At 48.4% G+C, this 16,140-nt stretch overlaps 1 protein-coding gene across 1 annotated transcript in view; it reads left to right on the top strand.

Annotated features, from left to right (window-relative positions):
* Positions 1 to 2,035: 2,035 nt before the first annotated feature.
* Positions 2,036 to 16,140, top strand: part of GNL3L (G protein nucleolar 3 like) — a 38,114-nt gene continuing 24,009 nt past the window's right edge. Inside the window, exons 1-2 of the mRNA XM_079765033.1 lie at positions 2,036 to 2,134; positions 4,756 to 4,818. Of these exons, the coding sequence (XP_079621159.1) occupies positions 4,800 to 4,818 (19 nt within the window). The 5' untranslated portion in view covers positions 2,036 to 2,134; positions 4,756 to 4,799. The remainder of the gene's footprint in view (positions 2,135 to 4,755; positions 4,819 to 16,140) is intronic.

The raw sequence follows: 16,140 nt of genomic DNA, 5'->3' as shown, positions 1-16,140 counted from the left end.
CATAAGAATTTCTCTAGGATGTAAAAGTCTAGGGGAGGGATATACATTTATATACACACACACACACACATGTACATCTATGATAGTGGAATTGCTGGGTCCCAGGGCCATCTTTAACTACTCTGGATACTTCCTAATTGTTTTCCAAAGTATAGTAAAACCAATTTTCACTTCTATCAAATATTTCATTATAATTTTTTCCCGTATAGTTTGTTCATTTGAAACTTTGTTTAAAAAGTCCATACCTGGGCTCTGGCCGGGTAGCTCATTTGGTTAGAGTGTTGTCCAGATACACCAAGGTTGCAGGTTCCATCCCGGGTCAGGGCACATACAAGAATCAACCAACGAATGCATAAATAAGTGGAACAACAAATCGATGTTTCTTTCTCTCCCTCTCTCCCTCTAAAATCAATTAAAAAAAAGCCTATACCTGTCTTAGGTTACAAAAATATTTCCCACCCTCTTATGGGGAAATAAGTAGGTATCCAGTTTTATTTTTCTCCTTATGGTGAGCCAAATTTCCCAATGCTATCTACCAAAATGTCCATTCCCCATTGATTTGCGGTATAGGCCTAAAATTTCACCCATTTAACAAACATTTGCCCAAGCCTGCTTATACAAGTCTTGTGCTGGGTCTTGTTCAGTGTTCAAAGATATATGGCCCATAGCCTGTGGAGGTATATCCAAGTAAACAATAACAGTAGTAAGTGATATGTGAGACAGTGTCCTGGGTTTCTAACTCAGCTGGGGAAGTTCTTAGAAGTGACAAGGGTTAGGTATTAAAGAAACAGCAAAGATTTGCTAATGCTGGGGTAAAGGTGAAGGTGACCAGGGCTGGTTTGGGGGTCCAGAGGAGTTTTGCGTGTGTCTAGGGTGAGATTAGAATCCTTCCATGATGTAGGGCAGGGGTGGGGAACGTCCAGCTTGCAGGCCCTACGCCCTATAAGGCCCTCAAAATCATTTGGTCTGGCCCTGCCAAGGCATTAGGGGTGAGTTAATTAAATGTTTGACCAAATATAGCAGGCTAATTATTAAGTTGATAATTTTGTATGGCCCAAGAATGATGTTATAAATATCCAAATGGCCCTTGGCAGGAAAAAGGTTCCCCACCCCTGCTAGGGGCAGTGAGTCCTGTGTGTGTAAGGAGTAGGACTAGGCAGAGGGTGACATTTTCTGCCTGTATTTGGTGGAGGTGGAGGAACATACTCTCAGGGTAGAGGGGCTTGGCCCCACCCCCAAGTTTAGGCTAGAGGAAGAGGAGGGGCTGCAATTCAATGGTCAGAAGACATTTTCAGACTGATATTTACGTTTTCTAGGGGGGGGGGAGACCTCATTCTCCAGCCAGGTCAGGAGCACCTCTAGTTTCTGGAGACACCCTAACCTGCCCCCCACTCGAGATATAAATTAATGAATTCTGCAGACACGGCTCCTGGGTCTGAGGGAAGCGGGGGAAGGAGAGGAAGAGGGCAAACGGGTGGGAGAAGCTTCCAGTTGTTTGGCTCTTGGGCCTGGCCATGGATCTTAGCTTTTGCAGGGAGAGCTGGCAATGGCTGCCAACGGGCCTGTCCGGGCCCTACAAGCCTGGAAGTTTGCTGCAAAGAGCTAACCAAGTCGCTCCAGGTGGGGGATACTCGGCAAGACATGTGACTCAGGCGGCCATTTTCTCACACCCTGCCCGTCGCCATCTTCCACTGTAGACAAAGGTACGGCTCCCCACCCTCGTCGGATGCAGCCCTGGTTCTCGCCTGGCCTTCACGTTTCGGGGAACACGCGTCTTTGACGCCTCGGCTGAGGACCGCGGGGAAAATCTGGGCTTCCAAGTTGGTTAGGTGACCACACCGGTCGCGCCGCCGCTAGCCCCACCCGCCATCCCCTTCCGCATCCCCCTCCTCCCCTGGGCCTGTTTCCTTTCCTTTCGGGGCAGCCGGAGGGCGGGGCCATCGCGGCTGCGGGGGAAGGGACGGGCGGGCGCGAGCTGTCAATCCGAAGCCCCGCCCCTCGCGGCGCACGGCGGGCGGAGCTGGAGGCGGGAGCCTGGGAACCGGAAGTCGGAACCCAGCGGCGCGAGCGCAGCGTCTGGGCCAACTGCGTTGTCTTTCCAGCCTCTCCTCGCAGCTCCCCGCCGGAAGTGGAGGTAAGGGACGACTCTCTTTTTTTTCCGCGCTGAGCACGCGCCCAGCCGGCCGCGCGGTAAGGGTTGGCTCTGTGAGGTGAAGCAAGAGGTGCCCTCCACCCGGGAATAGAGAGGTAAAGAGCCGGCTCCCTTCCAGGGTAAAGGGCCCGGATGAGGTCCGGGATCGCTGTGCACGTGGACATGCGCCCAATGCACTCACGCGGAGCAGAGGAGCACGGCCCCACCCCGTTTAGACAGCTGTAGACCCGGTACACACTGTGTAGACTCTAAAAACCTTTTTAATGTCGCGACCCACAGGTTGAGAACCGCTGCTGTAGAGCCTAAGACCATCGGAAAACAGATCTTTACATTACGATCCATTAACAGTAGCACAATTACAGTTCTGAAGTAGCAACGAAAATAACTTTATGGTTGGGGGTCACCACACATGAGGAACTGTATTAAAGGGTCGTGGCATTAGAAAGGTTGAGAACCGCTGGTAGAGGCATAGACCCCGTTTGTGGGGAAAAGCGTAGAGGGACCTCCTCCCTTCATGATAGTGAGGCTGCATTCCGCACTCTCCGGGTGTAGACAGGTGTCTGCCTCCCTGCCCTAAGGTGTGGCGACATCGACCTCACCCCTGTAGAGACCTCACGGGCCTGACCGGCGCTGACCTCTATGGGCACTAAGGCACACAGATCCGCCTCAACGCACCTCTTCTCTTAGGACAGGGACTTTGATATATTGCCCCCCCCCCCCGCCCGATCACCAGTCAAGTGGAACTTAATATACCCAGGGGGAGAACAGTCCTTCCCTTCGTGTCAAGACCTAGAGACCCCCTAGCCTCGCTCCAGTGTAGCTAATTGATGGAAGCCCGCCCCCACTCCTGCAGAGATTGTAGCTCACCCCTTCCCAAGTGATGCGAGGCACAAGTCTCAGCCTAAGGGGGAACCTAACCGTGCAGATTTCCTCCTCCTAGGCTAGCGTGAGTACCCATTGTGGAAAATTCAGACCACTCTTGAAGGAGGTGCCGATTGACTGAATTTGTGAGGACCCCAAAAATGCCCCACAGCAAACTGCAATAGGCCTTAACCCACAAAGAGACTGTCAGATCTGTCTCTCGTGGGGCTCCCAGTGGGGAGGGGTTTAGATTTGTTCTCCTTTTGAGGTAGACAGAGATCACCCCCCCCAAGGATTTAGAATCATCAAATGTAGCAAAAAGAGCCTCCAAGGGAACAGAGCTCCCCTTCTCTGCAGTGTTGAGAGGCAATGACACCAACTGATGGATCACCCACAGTTCCTGCATATGGGCTCCCCACTTACCCAAGGTAGAGGAGCATAATGTCTCTCCATCCAGGGTGAAGACACAGGACCACCCAAGTTTAAAACACAGGAACACCCCCTGCTCCCCAAGAGTAAGGGCCAGTGCATTGAATTTATAGCTGGGTTGCCACCCCCCTGCTGGGAAACAGATGTCCTATTCCCTTCAATGTTAGTACACTGATAAATAGATCTTCCCCATTCCACCTCCCATAGAAGGGTCTGGAATAGCCCACAGCAGGCAAGGTGCAGACCCCACTCATGCAAAGCAGCATAAGTCCCCCCCTTTGTTAGTGTGGCACTAATGTTACCTTGTAGTCAAGACAGGCATTTCAGTCCCATCCCATAGACCATCGCAGGGCAAAGAGGCCCAGGACCACTCTTTGTACAACTTAGAGATGATCAGACCCACCCTTCTCCCCCAGGCAGCAGAGATACACACAGCCACGGTACCAGTTTCCCCAGTTCCTCTGCACCCATTGTCCCCCCCCCCCCCCCAGTCACCAAGAAACAGACCCCAACCACACATGCAGGCACAGGTTTTCTCCCCTCCCCCAAGGTTTTGCATTGACCTCAGTCCACATACATAAAAAAACCCTATTCTGGGGCCCCTTTTCCTGGGATTTGTCTTTACCAACCTGTTTAGAGTAGATGAGACACAGAACCCTGTACTTGGGAAAAGAAGTACTAAAAAAAACCTAATGTAGAACTAGATTGTTCTTACAACTCCTTCTCTCAGTGTAGAGATGCTTAGTGCTGCTCCCTTACCTACAGGGTGGAGAAGTAAGGACCAAGGGCCCCATCCGACGCATTGTGGCATTGACTCCACCCAGAAAGAGAGGTTTAGACCGAGCTTCCTTTGGGTAGTGTGACCCTGCCTTCCCTGTGTGGACTCAGCCATACCAGGCCCCAGCTTCAGTATAGTCCCTTCTCCTAGTTCCTTATGAATTGTGAAGGCTTCCTTATGTTCTTTAACGTTTGTTTTTTTGTTTTTTTTAAAATATATTTTATTGATTTTTCACAGAGAGGAAGGGAGAGGAATAGAGAGCTAGAAACATCGATGAGAGAGAGACATCGACCAGCTGCCTCCTGCACCCCCCCCACTGGGGGACGTGCCCGCAACCAATGTACATGCCCTTGACCAGAATCGAACCTGGGACCTTCCAGTCCACAGACTGACGCTCTATCCACTGAGCCAAACCGGTTTCGGCATGTTCTTTAACGTTTTATTTTGCCTTTTGGGGGGGGGGGCTCAGAGGAGGCTTATGGCATTGTGGTTCCCCACTCCTGTCTTCAGATTGGTTCTGCTTCCATTCTGACAGGAAGAAAGCCTGCAGATTTGAACCTATCTCCTAAGCTGCTCATCATGATGAAACTTAGACACAGTGAGTTTCTTTGATCACCCCTCTCAATTCTAAATTATAGTGAATATTCATAATGTTTCATGGCAACTTTAAAAAATTGCCCATAATGTACCAGATCAGTCTGAATGTCTTTTATATATGGTACTAGAGGCCCGGTGCATAAGATTCGTGCACTGGGGGGATTCCCTCAGCCCAGCCTGTGCCCTCTCGAAGTCCGGAAGCCCTCCAGGGATGTCCCACTGACACTGAGGCCCGCTCCCCTTAGGCAGTCGGACATCCTTAGTGCTGCTGCAGCTGCGCTCACCAGCTGTGAGCCCGCTTCCCAGGTCCTGCATTGAGCATCTGCCCCCTGATGGTCAGTGCATTTCACAGCGACCGGTCTTTCTGTTTTTTGTTCGATTTGCAAAAATTTCATACACGGCGGGGGCGGGGGGGGTGTGTGTCCCTCAGCCCAGCCTGCACCCTCTCCAATCTGGGACCCCCTAAGGGATGTCTGACAGGAAGAAAGCCTGAAGATTTGAACCTATCTCCTAAGCTGCCCTGTGGTATTGGGCCTAAATCAGCAGTCGGACATCCCTCTCACAATCCGGGACTGCTGGCTCCTAACTGCTCGCCTGCCTGCCTGCCTGCCTGATTGCCCCTAACTGCTTCTGCCTGCCAGCCTGATCACCCCCTAACCGTTCACCTGCCGACCTGATTAACACCTAACTGCTCCCTTGCTGGCTCAATCGCCCCCAACTGCCCTCCCCTGCCGGCCTGATGGCCCCCAACTGCCCACCCCTGCCGGCCTGGTTCCCCCCAACTGCCCTCCCCTGCCGGCCTGATTGCCCCCAACTGCCCTCCCCTGCTGGCCTGGTCTTGCCCCCAACTGCCCTCCTCTGCAGGCCTGATCTCACCCCCATCTGCCCGCCTCTGCTGGCCAATTTGGTTCTGATTGGTCGGTTTCTATGCCAGTCAGTATCTCTGGGCCTATCAACAGGGCCTGATCAGAAAGACAGGGTTAATCAGCAGCCCCGGTGGAGGCCTGGAGAGAAATGGAGGCGCAGCTGCTGGCCAGGCCCGGAGAGAAAGAGAGAGAGGCAAGTGCTGATCAACAGCTGCCACAGAGGCTATGGATCAGACCTTGCTTCTCTCTTCAGGCCTCTCTCTGGGCCTGATTCGCAGCCCCCTCAGCAGTCAGTGCTGGATCACTGTGCCTGCAGCCAAAGCAGTCAGTGCTGGCTCGCCATGGCAACCCAGCACTGACTGCAGGACTGACTTCTGGTTGGTCGAGCCCCCAGTCGTTGTGGATGTGACAGACCCAGGATTTTTATATATTAGGATCATTGTTGTCTCTCAACTTCCTTGTGAGGTAAGGCTCCCCTTATCTCCCATTCCCATTTTACAGATGAGAAACAGTCTCAGCAAAGTTAAGTGACTTGATCTGAGTTGAATAGCAGTAAATACTGTATCACACTGTCTGGAACCCTAACATTTTCCTTTTTAAGTTGTCCCTTTAACCCTTTGCACTCGCTTGCTTTTTTCTCGATTCCTTTATTCTACTCGGGATTTAATTTTTTAAATACCCCAGATTTTACAAAGCACGGCAGTAGAATAAAAAACTGGAGTTTCTTTTCATACAAACTTATTTATTTGGATTTTTTTATATTTCAAATTATTGATACATTCAAAGAGTATAAAAAGAGCTGCTACCGATGCTAACCGTGTCGAGTCACACTCGACATCCGAGTGCAAAAGGTTAAGTTGGTACCATATATTGTACCTGTGGCTAAGAGAATGGACTCTGGAGCCAGACTGAGTTTGAATCTTAGCTCTTCCACTTACTAGTGGTCTTAGGCAAGATACTTAACTTCAGTCTCTTTATTTACACAATGGGATAATAATAGTATTTACCTAATAGCATAATAGTATCTACCTAGCCCTGGCCGGTATGGCTCAATTGGTTGGACCGTTATCCCCTACACCAGTGATGGCGAACCTATGACACGCGTGTCAGCACTGACACGCGTAGCCATTTCTGATGACACGTGGCCGCATGCCGAGGATGAAACATTTGCTGCTCCTGAGGATGAAACATTTGCGACTAGAGTCTTGGAGTTAGTTTTTTCCTCAAAGTGACACACTACCCGAGTTATGCTCAGTTTTTTGGCCAAGTTTGACACACCAAGCTCAAAAGGTTGCCCATCACTGCCCTACACTAAAAGGTGGCGGATTTGATTTCTGGTTAGGGCACATACCCAGATTGCATGTTCAATTCCCCATCACGGTGCATACGGGAGGCAAGTGATCGATGTTTTTCTCTCTTTCCCTGGCCCCCTTTCTCTTTCAAATCAATAAAAACATACCCTCAGGTGAGGATTAAAAAAATAGTATCTCCCTGATAGTGTTTTTATGAGGATTTAATGATTTAAAATAGGTAAGAGACTTAGAACAGTGTCTGGCACTGTGGATAGCACACTGGATAGACTGGATGAGAATTGTACCACCCCAGGAGCCCCGTATTCTGTGAATGGTGGCCCTGCCTATGTGGGGCTTGATGAAAAGAAAAGTCAATACATTTACTTTATGTAATCATAAAAAGTGTATGTTAATACCAAAAGCAAATAATAATTTTTTTCAAGTAACAGGAGAAAAATGAACAAAGTCAACTATATTTAAGAACATCAAATACCAGGTTATAATAAAATTATTGGTAGTGATAAAGAAGATCATAATTAGATAGTTAAAGAGTATATGCATACAAAAGAACCCTGGCAGTTTAAAACAATGAGGAAGTAGTATATGGGAATACTATGTGGAAAGACTAGTGTATGGAAAAACTATTAGATGGAAAGATCTCCAGGACTTAAGTGAAAAAGCAAGTTGCTGACAAGAGTGTGTTACCTTTTTGGGAGAAAATAGGGGGAAATAAGAATATACACTGAGTGACCAGATTATTATGATCTCTGAACACATAATAATCTGGCCACTCAGTGTGTGTGTGTGTGTGTGTGTGTGTGTGTGTGTGTGTGTATACACTAGTGGCCCGGTGCATGAAATTTGTGCACATTAAAAGGGGATTAATTAGAGGAAATAATTTAATATTGCTATTTGCCGTTTCTTTATAATAGAAGTGTCAGAGATGAAAAAAAATTAGTAAGATGTATATGAAAACCTTCCTCCTGTCAGAGTCTGGAGCGCACCACGGGACCCAGAGTCAAGTCCCTGCCCACCCACATGCGCCTCAAAATCGTGTGAGATCCAGACCTGGCCGCCCCCCCCCTCCCCATTGGGCTAGATCCAGACCCGGCCAGTCCCACCATTGTCAAGCCCCGCCGGGCAGGGGACGTAGCCTCAGGTCCACTGGCCCGGTGCCAGGACGGGGGGCGTGGCCTGAGGCCCCCCAGCCCAGACTGGGGCGGGGGGCGTGCCTTGAGGTCCCCCATCAAGCCCCGCCAGGTGGGGGACACGGCCTGAGATTCCCGGTCAAGCCCCGCCAGGCGGGGGGTGCAGCCTCAAGTCCCCGGCCTGGCACTGGGAGGGGGGCACAGCCTCAGGTCCCCCGTCAAGCCCCACCGGCAGGGGGATGCAGCCTGAGGTCCCCTGTCAAGCCCCACCTGGTGGGGGGCATGGCCTGAGGTCCCCAGGCCTGGCGCTGGGGCGGGAGGAGCAGCCTGAGGTCCCCTAACCCAGCACCAGGACGGGAAGAGCACCTTGAGGTCCCCCGTCAAGCTCTGCCAGGTGGGTGACGTGGCCTGAGGTCCCCTGTCAAGCCCTGCTTGGTGGGGGTTGTGGCCTGAGCTCCCCTGGCCTGGCGCTGGGGGGGGGGGAGCAGCCTGAGGTCCCCTAGGCCAGCACCAGGACGGGAAGCGCACCTTGAGGTCCCCTGTCAAGCCCTGCCAGGTGGGGTGTGTGGCCTGAGGTCCCCTGTCAATCCCCACAGGGGCGGGGGAGGGTGTAGCCTCAGGTGCCTGCTGATTGCTCATTAAGGCTCCTTAGGGGAACTTGGCCTCAGCTGTGGGTGCAGCCATCTTTGTGACGGAGTGATGGTCAATTAGCATATTCCCACTTTATTGGATAGGATACACACACACACACACACACACACACACACACACATATTAGAGGCCCAGTGCATGAATTCATGCATGGGTGGGGTCTGGACAGCCTGGCCAGGGGGAGGGAACATGGGTGGTTGGCTGGCCTGCCTGCTGGTTGAACTCCTGGTTGATGGGACAATTTGCATATTGGCCTTTTATTATATAGGATATACACTGAGTGGCCAGATTATTATGCCTTTAGAGATCATAATAATATGGCCACTCAGTGTATATTTGCATTTGCATAAAGAAACTGAATGATGCATGATAAACTCATGCAGTGGTTTCTCTTTTTAAAATATTTTTTATTGATTTTTTTTTTTAGAGAAAGAGAGGAAGGGAGAGGGATAGAGAGATAGAAACAAAGATGAGAGAAACAGCAAAGGTTGGCTGCCTCCTGCATATCCTCTACTGGGGTTGGAGCCTGCAACCCAGGCATGTGCCTTGACTGGGAATCGAACTGGTAACCTCTTGGTTCATGGGTCGATGCTCAACCACTGAGCCACGCCAGCCAGGCAGTGGTTTCTTTTTGTTGTTAATCCTCACTGGAGGATATTTTTTTCCATTGATTTTTAGAGAGAGTGGAAGGGGGGGAGAGACAGAGAGAGAAACATTAATGTGAGAGAGACACATCAATTGGTTGCCTTCCGCACATTCCATGACGGGCCAGGGATCCGAGCCTGCAACTGAGGTATGTGCCCTTGACTGGAACCGAATCCTCAACCCTTCAGTCAACAGGCCAACATTCTAACCACTGAGCAAAACCGGCTAGGGCCGTGGTCGGCAAACTGCGGCTCGCGAGCCACATGTGGCTCTTTGGCCCCTTGAGTGTGGCTCTTCCACAAAATACCACGGCCTGGGCGGGTCTATTTTGAAGAAGTGGCGTTAGAAGTTTTAAGTTTAAAAAATTGGGCTCTCAAAAGAAATTTCAGTTGTTGTACTGTCGATATTTGGCTCTGTTGACTAATGAGCTTGCCGACCACTGGCCTAGGGCATACAGTGGTTTCTTATTACAGTGAGGGGACTACAGTGGCTAGGGCCAAATATGGGAGGAAGACCTCTCAAAGTGCACCTTCTTATTTTGGAACGTTATGACCTGTTTAAGAGCAATCATACACATTTATATTAGTGGGGGAAACGGTGAACATTATGTTGAATAGAAAAACTTCCCATGTGCACACAACACAAAGGCTTTCAGTGGTGAATTGCAACTAAAGTATGTAATGAGTAACTGGGACGATTACAGTGGTAGATGGGGCAATGCTGGGTGGTGTAGCCAGAGCTACCTGGATCCAAATGGAAATCATAGTGATTAAATCTGGGAACGTTATTGAGGAGCCCTACAAAGAGTGTTCAAATACGGTTTCAATTGTTGTACATTTTTTGTGTTTATGTTTTGTTTTTGTTGGACGTTTTTGAATGGTTAAGAAAAAGGAAGGTGCACCCAGCCTGGCTGGCTCAGTGGTTGAGCATCGACCTATGAACCAGGAGGTCACAGTTCGATTCCTGGTCAAGGCATATGCCGGGTTGCAGGCTCCAATCCCAGTAGGGGGCGTGCAGGAGACAGCTGATCAATGATTCTCTCTCATCATTGATGTTTCTTCCCCCCCCCCTTTCCTTTCTGATATCAATAAAAATATATTTTAAAAAGAAAAAGGAAGGTGTGTTTTATCACTGAAAAGATTTATACCGATCAGTGAATGGTGGCACAGATATACACTGAGTGGCCAGATTATTATGATCTCTGAACGCATAATAATCTGGCCACTCAGTGTGCGCGCGCACGCGCGCGCGCGTGTGTGTGTGTGTGTGTGTGTGTGTGTGTATGTGTGTATATATATGTATATATATATATATATATATATGTATGTGTGTATATATATATATATATATATATATATATATATATATATTACAGGTCCGGTGCATGAATTCGTGCATGGGTGTCTGGCCAGGGGGGAGGGGCATGGGTGGTTGGCCGGCCTGCCTGCTGGTCGAACTCTTGTTCGAGGGGACAATTTGCATATTAGCCTTTTATTATATAGAATATACACTGAGTGGCCAGATTATTATGCGTTCAGAGATCATAATAATCTGGCCCCTCAGTATATAATCCATTATAATGACAGACTGTGAATGTAAGCTGCACAGGGAAGGAAGGGGGTGGCTGAAGAATAAGGAACAGAATAGAGGCTGAACAAAGGAGCTTGAGGAGAGTGGAGAGGGGTGTGTGAGACTGCTTTCTGAAGTACAGGCAGTTAGAGATGATGATCATAGATGTCACCATAGTGGGTGAGCAGGTGGGTGCAGGTTCCTGGAGGTGAGAATGTTGAGGAAGTGGGAAACCGGAGTGTTGGAAGGGGCCCAGAAATTGCCAAAGTTACCCAGGTTGATGGTGGCAGGAGTTGGGTTGAAAGTAATGCTGAGCCCTGTGCTTCCATAAATGAGGAAAAGTGACAGGCATAGCAACAGTCTAAAGAGCAGGATTTTCCTCCCTCTTTATTTTTCTTGTTAAAAATTATTTTTATTGCCCTAGCCCCATGGTCGGCAAACTGCGGCTCGCGAGCCACATGCGGCTCTTTGGCCCCTTGAGTGTGGCTCTCGCACAAAATACCACGGCCTGGGCGAGTCTATTTTGAAGAAGTGGCATTAGAAGAAGTTTTAAGTTTAAAAAATTTGGCTCTCAAAAGAAATTTCAATCGTTGTCCTGTTGATATTTGGCTCTGTTGACTAATGAGTTTGCTGACCACTGCCCTAGCCAGTTTGGCTCAGTGGATAGAGCATTAGCCTGTGGACTGAAGGGTCCTGGGTTCCATTTCGGTGGGGGGCACATGCCTGGGTTGTAGACTCAATCCCAAGTGGGGGGCGTGCCCAAGGCAGCCGATCAGTGATTTTCATCATTGATGTTTCTTTTTTAAAAAAAAAATATATTTTATTGATTTTTTTACAGAGAGGAAGGGAGAGGGATAGAGAGTTAGAAACATCGATGAGAGAGAAACATCGATCAGCTGCCTCCTGCACACTCCTCACTGGGTATGTGCCCGCAACCAAGGTACATGCCCTTGACCGGAATCGAACCTGGGACCCTTCAGTCCGCAGGCCGATGCTCCATCCACTGAGCCAAACCGGTTAGGGGCCATCACTGATGTTTCTAATCTCTCTCTCCCTCTCCCTGAAATCAATAAGAATATTGATCTGGTTCATAGCTCTATGCTCCGCCACTGAGCCACGCCAGCTGGGCTATTTTTCTTTTTTAACAAGAGGGAGAAATAGTTTTGGTTTGGCAATGATGAGTCCAGAGAACATCTCTACCTACTGGCGCCAAGGTATTCATTCAAGTGCCAGAGAAAACGCTAGCCGCCTTTCCAGAGGCCTGCAGGTGAAGCAGTGTCCTCACAGGTGTCTCCACTCAGGCAAGAGGTTTGGGAATTGTTCCCGAGGAGAGATGGAAGAATTAGGGGTGCTGAGCTCCCCTATGGGAGCTTCAGAGGGCATTGTGGGAAATTTTAAGCAGAGGCAGAGGGAGGATGGTGGTGGAGTCGGTGCCAGGCTGGGTGTCCAGGGATATAGCAGGGCGAGCGTGTGGGGGATGATGGGTGAATGGAGAGCTCTGCCTTAGAATATTGATGGATGTCACAGCTGGTGAGTGGAGACACTGAGGCTCCGAGAGATTTGAGAAAATTCTTCAAGGTCATACAGTATAGCTAGGCGATTATGGAGCCAGAATAGGAAACTACGTGTGGCTGGCAACAAAATGGAAGCTGTTTTCTCTCTCAGGCCGTTAAAACCCCCCCCCCCCCCCCCACACACACACAGATTAACAGTGACTCCTGGGTGTTGCAGTGCTGCAAGTGATGGCGGCACCCTTCCCCACGGCTCTTCTTCCCCATTCTCTCCTCCCTCTTCCTGAAGCAGATGTTTTTCCCCTCTCTACGTGATGTATTTTCTTTCAATGTGTGCCTGTATCCAGTGCAAGATCCAGGGAAGTCAGGCAGATGGAAATTGTTGAGTAAAATGGCCAGACCTGGTTCATTCCAGACCTCACATTCTTTGCATTGCGACATGAGTACTTTGGAAGGAAAGGAGTCGCAGGGGTCTGTTTTTTGTTTATTTGTTTATTTTGTTTTGTTTTGTTACTGGGAAATTCGACCCGTTCACATTCTGATAACTAATGTGCTTGGTCTGATTTCTACCATCTTATTATATGTTTTCTGTTTATTTCTTCTTATTCCCTTATTTATTTACTTTGAAAAAATTGATCAAGTCTAAAAAAAAAATCCTCCACCAGTAATTAAAGTTATGTTGGTAGTTGCATTTATTGATAGCAAACATAATTAAACTCAAATTTCTGTATCACTTTACCCAAGTTAAATAATGACTCTGTTTATCTTACTCTTTCAAAGTGAGACTTTCAGCATGCTTTTGTGCTTTTGCTTTTCCAACCCCTGTAGCTTGGTTACTGGATTTTGTGGAAATAATTTGGTATTTCAGTTCTGAGCTATTTTCTTATGATATGCTTCCTGGATTTAAAAAATCCTTTCGTAATATGTATCATAGTTCTTAGCTGCATTACTAGCATTTTAAAAGAGATTTAATGACTTAACGAATATCTTGCATATAAGGGGGGACTAGGTTTCCTGCCCACCATTATTTGTTTCCATTAGCTTGAGGTCTTTGTGTGTGTGCGTGTGTTTTTAATCCTCACCTGAGGAGTGAGGATATTTTTTCCATTGATTTTTAGAGAGTGGAAAGGAGGGGAGAGAGAGAAACATCTGTGTGAGAACGAGACACATCAATTGGTTGCCTCCCGCTTGCGCTCTGACTGGGGCCTGGGATTGAACCTGCGACCAAGGGATGTGCCCTTGACCTAGAGTCAAACCCAAGACTCTTCAGTCCTCGGGCTGATGCTCTAACCACTGAGCACCAGCCAGGGCAGCTTGATATCTCTATTCTGATTAAATTTTTAGCTGGTGTACTTCCTCGAGTAGTTTTACCAGAAAGGGAATAGAGGTGGTGTCCTATCCACATAGCTCAATTGGGAGCACTGTCCCAATATGCCACGGTTGTGGATTTGATCCCCAGTCAGGGAACCTTACAAGAATCAAGCAATGAATGCAGAAGTAAGTGGAACAACAAGTCAATCTTTCGTCCTCCCCCTCCCCCCCTCCCCTTTCCCTCACCCCTACTTTCTCTCTCTAAAATAAATAAATAAAATAATTAAAAAAAACGAAAGGGAATAGAAGTGGTAATCTCCACACATCTATTTTTCTTTTAAACTTCAGAGTAATCTATTGGTCAGGTGTAGGAATTTAGCTTGGAACACAGTCCCTTGTCTCATAACTTGTAACGGTTATTCTTCTGTCTTCAGTGTCCAGAGTTGTAGATTTGAGAAGGCTGTCCACTGCTCGGGTCTTTGTTGGAAACTTGTTCTGTTTGGAAGTTTATAAGATTTTCTCTTTACCCCTGGAGTTCAGAAATTTCACCAGGATCTGCCCAGGATATCTTTTGTGTTAATCTTGGCGCTACTTGAGCCTTTCGAATCTGAAACCTCAAACCTGTTTTCAATTAAAGGAACTTTTTATCTATTATTTTTATAAAACGCGTGGATTTTTTCATTAGAAAATACCACATGTTAAAATGTTTTTGTAGTTTTTAGAGAGAAAAGGAGAGGGATACATAGAAACATCAATGAGAAACATAAGATCAGATGCCTTCTGCACGCCCCCTACTGGGGATTGAACCTTGTGCCTTGATAAGGAATTGAATACACTGTCCTGGTATCACAGTGCTTGTGTTTAAGTAACCATTATTTTACTTAATAATACCCCAAAAATGTTTCCTTTAAGTGGAAAGGTATGTATGTAAAAGACAAAATATAGTATATATAATACTTGATTCTATTAGTGGTTACAGGCATCCACTCGGGGTCTTGGAACGAATACCTTGCAGATAAGGGGAGGACTACTATAGTGTTTAAATTCTCTTGTTTCCACCCTAGCTGGTTTGGCTCAGTGGATAGAGCATTGGCCTGCGGACTGAAGGGTCCTAGGTTCGATTCCGGTCAAGGACACATGCTTGGGTTTGCGGCCTCGATCCCTGGTGGGGGGCGTGCAGGAGGCAGCCGATCAATGGTTCTCTCTCATCATTGATATTTATTTTTTTAAAAATATATTTTATTGATTTTTTTACAGAGAGGAAAGGAGAGGGATAGAGAGTTAGAAACATCAATGAGAGAGAAACATCGATTCAGCTGCCTCCTGCACACTCCCTACTGGGGATGTGCACTGGGGATGTGCCCGCAATCAAGGTACATGCCCATGACCGGAATCGAACCTGGGACCCTTGAGTCCGCAGGCCGACGCTCTATCCACTGAGCCAAACCGGTCAGGGCTCATCATTGATGTTTCTATCTCTCCCTTCCTCTCTGAAATCCATAAAAATACATTTTTAAAAAATTCTCTTGTTTTCTACATTAACTGCTTCAGTGCAAACCACTTGGGATGGGGGTGCCCGTGGTGGTAATCTCAAGCTGCTCCTATATTTGTGCCCTGAACTTCCAGAATCACCCCCTCTAGGAATTCCTTTAGCCCTCTTACAGGTGGTGAGAGTTAAGGAAAGTCATTCTTCCTTAAGACAGTGGTCGGCAAACTGCGGCTCGCGAGCCACATGCAGCTCTTTGGCCCCTTGAGTGTGGCTCTTCCACAAAATACCCCGTGCGGGCGCGCACGTACAGTGCGATTGAAACTTGGTGGCCCATTCGCAGAAGTCGGTTTTCAGCTCTCCAAAGAAATTTCAATCGTTGTACTGTTGATGTTTGGCTCTGTTGACTAATGAGTTTGCCGACCACTGGTAAGAGCTCAGCTGTGAATGGGATGACAGGTGGGACTTTGACTGTGGAGAGGCGTCTTAAATCCCTGGGCTTTGTTAAGGTGGGATTGAGGCAGGTGAGCTCTCCTTCTTGTATCCAGGGGGGGGCTGCACTTTAGCCGAATAGGGAAAGTCCCTTTGGAGGCAATGGCCTGAGCAGGGTTGGCAGGAAGGGGCATGTGCCGAGGGCACCTATCCTAGCTTAAGCAGCTGGGACTCCTCAGATCACCTTCCCATGCTGCCAGCCCCCCACCTCAGCCTGGTGCTGAAATTGTGGAGCCCTAGCCAGTCTCGCTCAGCAGTTAGAGCATTGGCAGGCAGACTGAAGGGTCCCGGGTTCAATTCCGGTCAAGGGCATGTACCACCATTGCAGGCTGGATCCCCGGCCCTGGTCGAG

Source organism: Cnephaeus nilssonii (assembly GCF_951640355.1).
Source record: "Cnephaeus nilssonii genome assembly, chromosome: X".
Lineage (NCBI taxonomy): Eukaryota > Metazoa > Chordata > Mammalia > Chiroptera > Vespertilionidae > Cnephaeus > Cnephaeus nilssonii.
The sequence above is the reverse complement of the archived record's forward strand: the minus strand, read 5'-3'. Positions and strand labels throughout refer to the sequence as shown.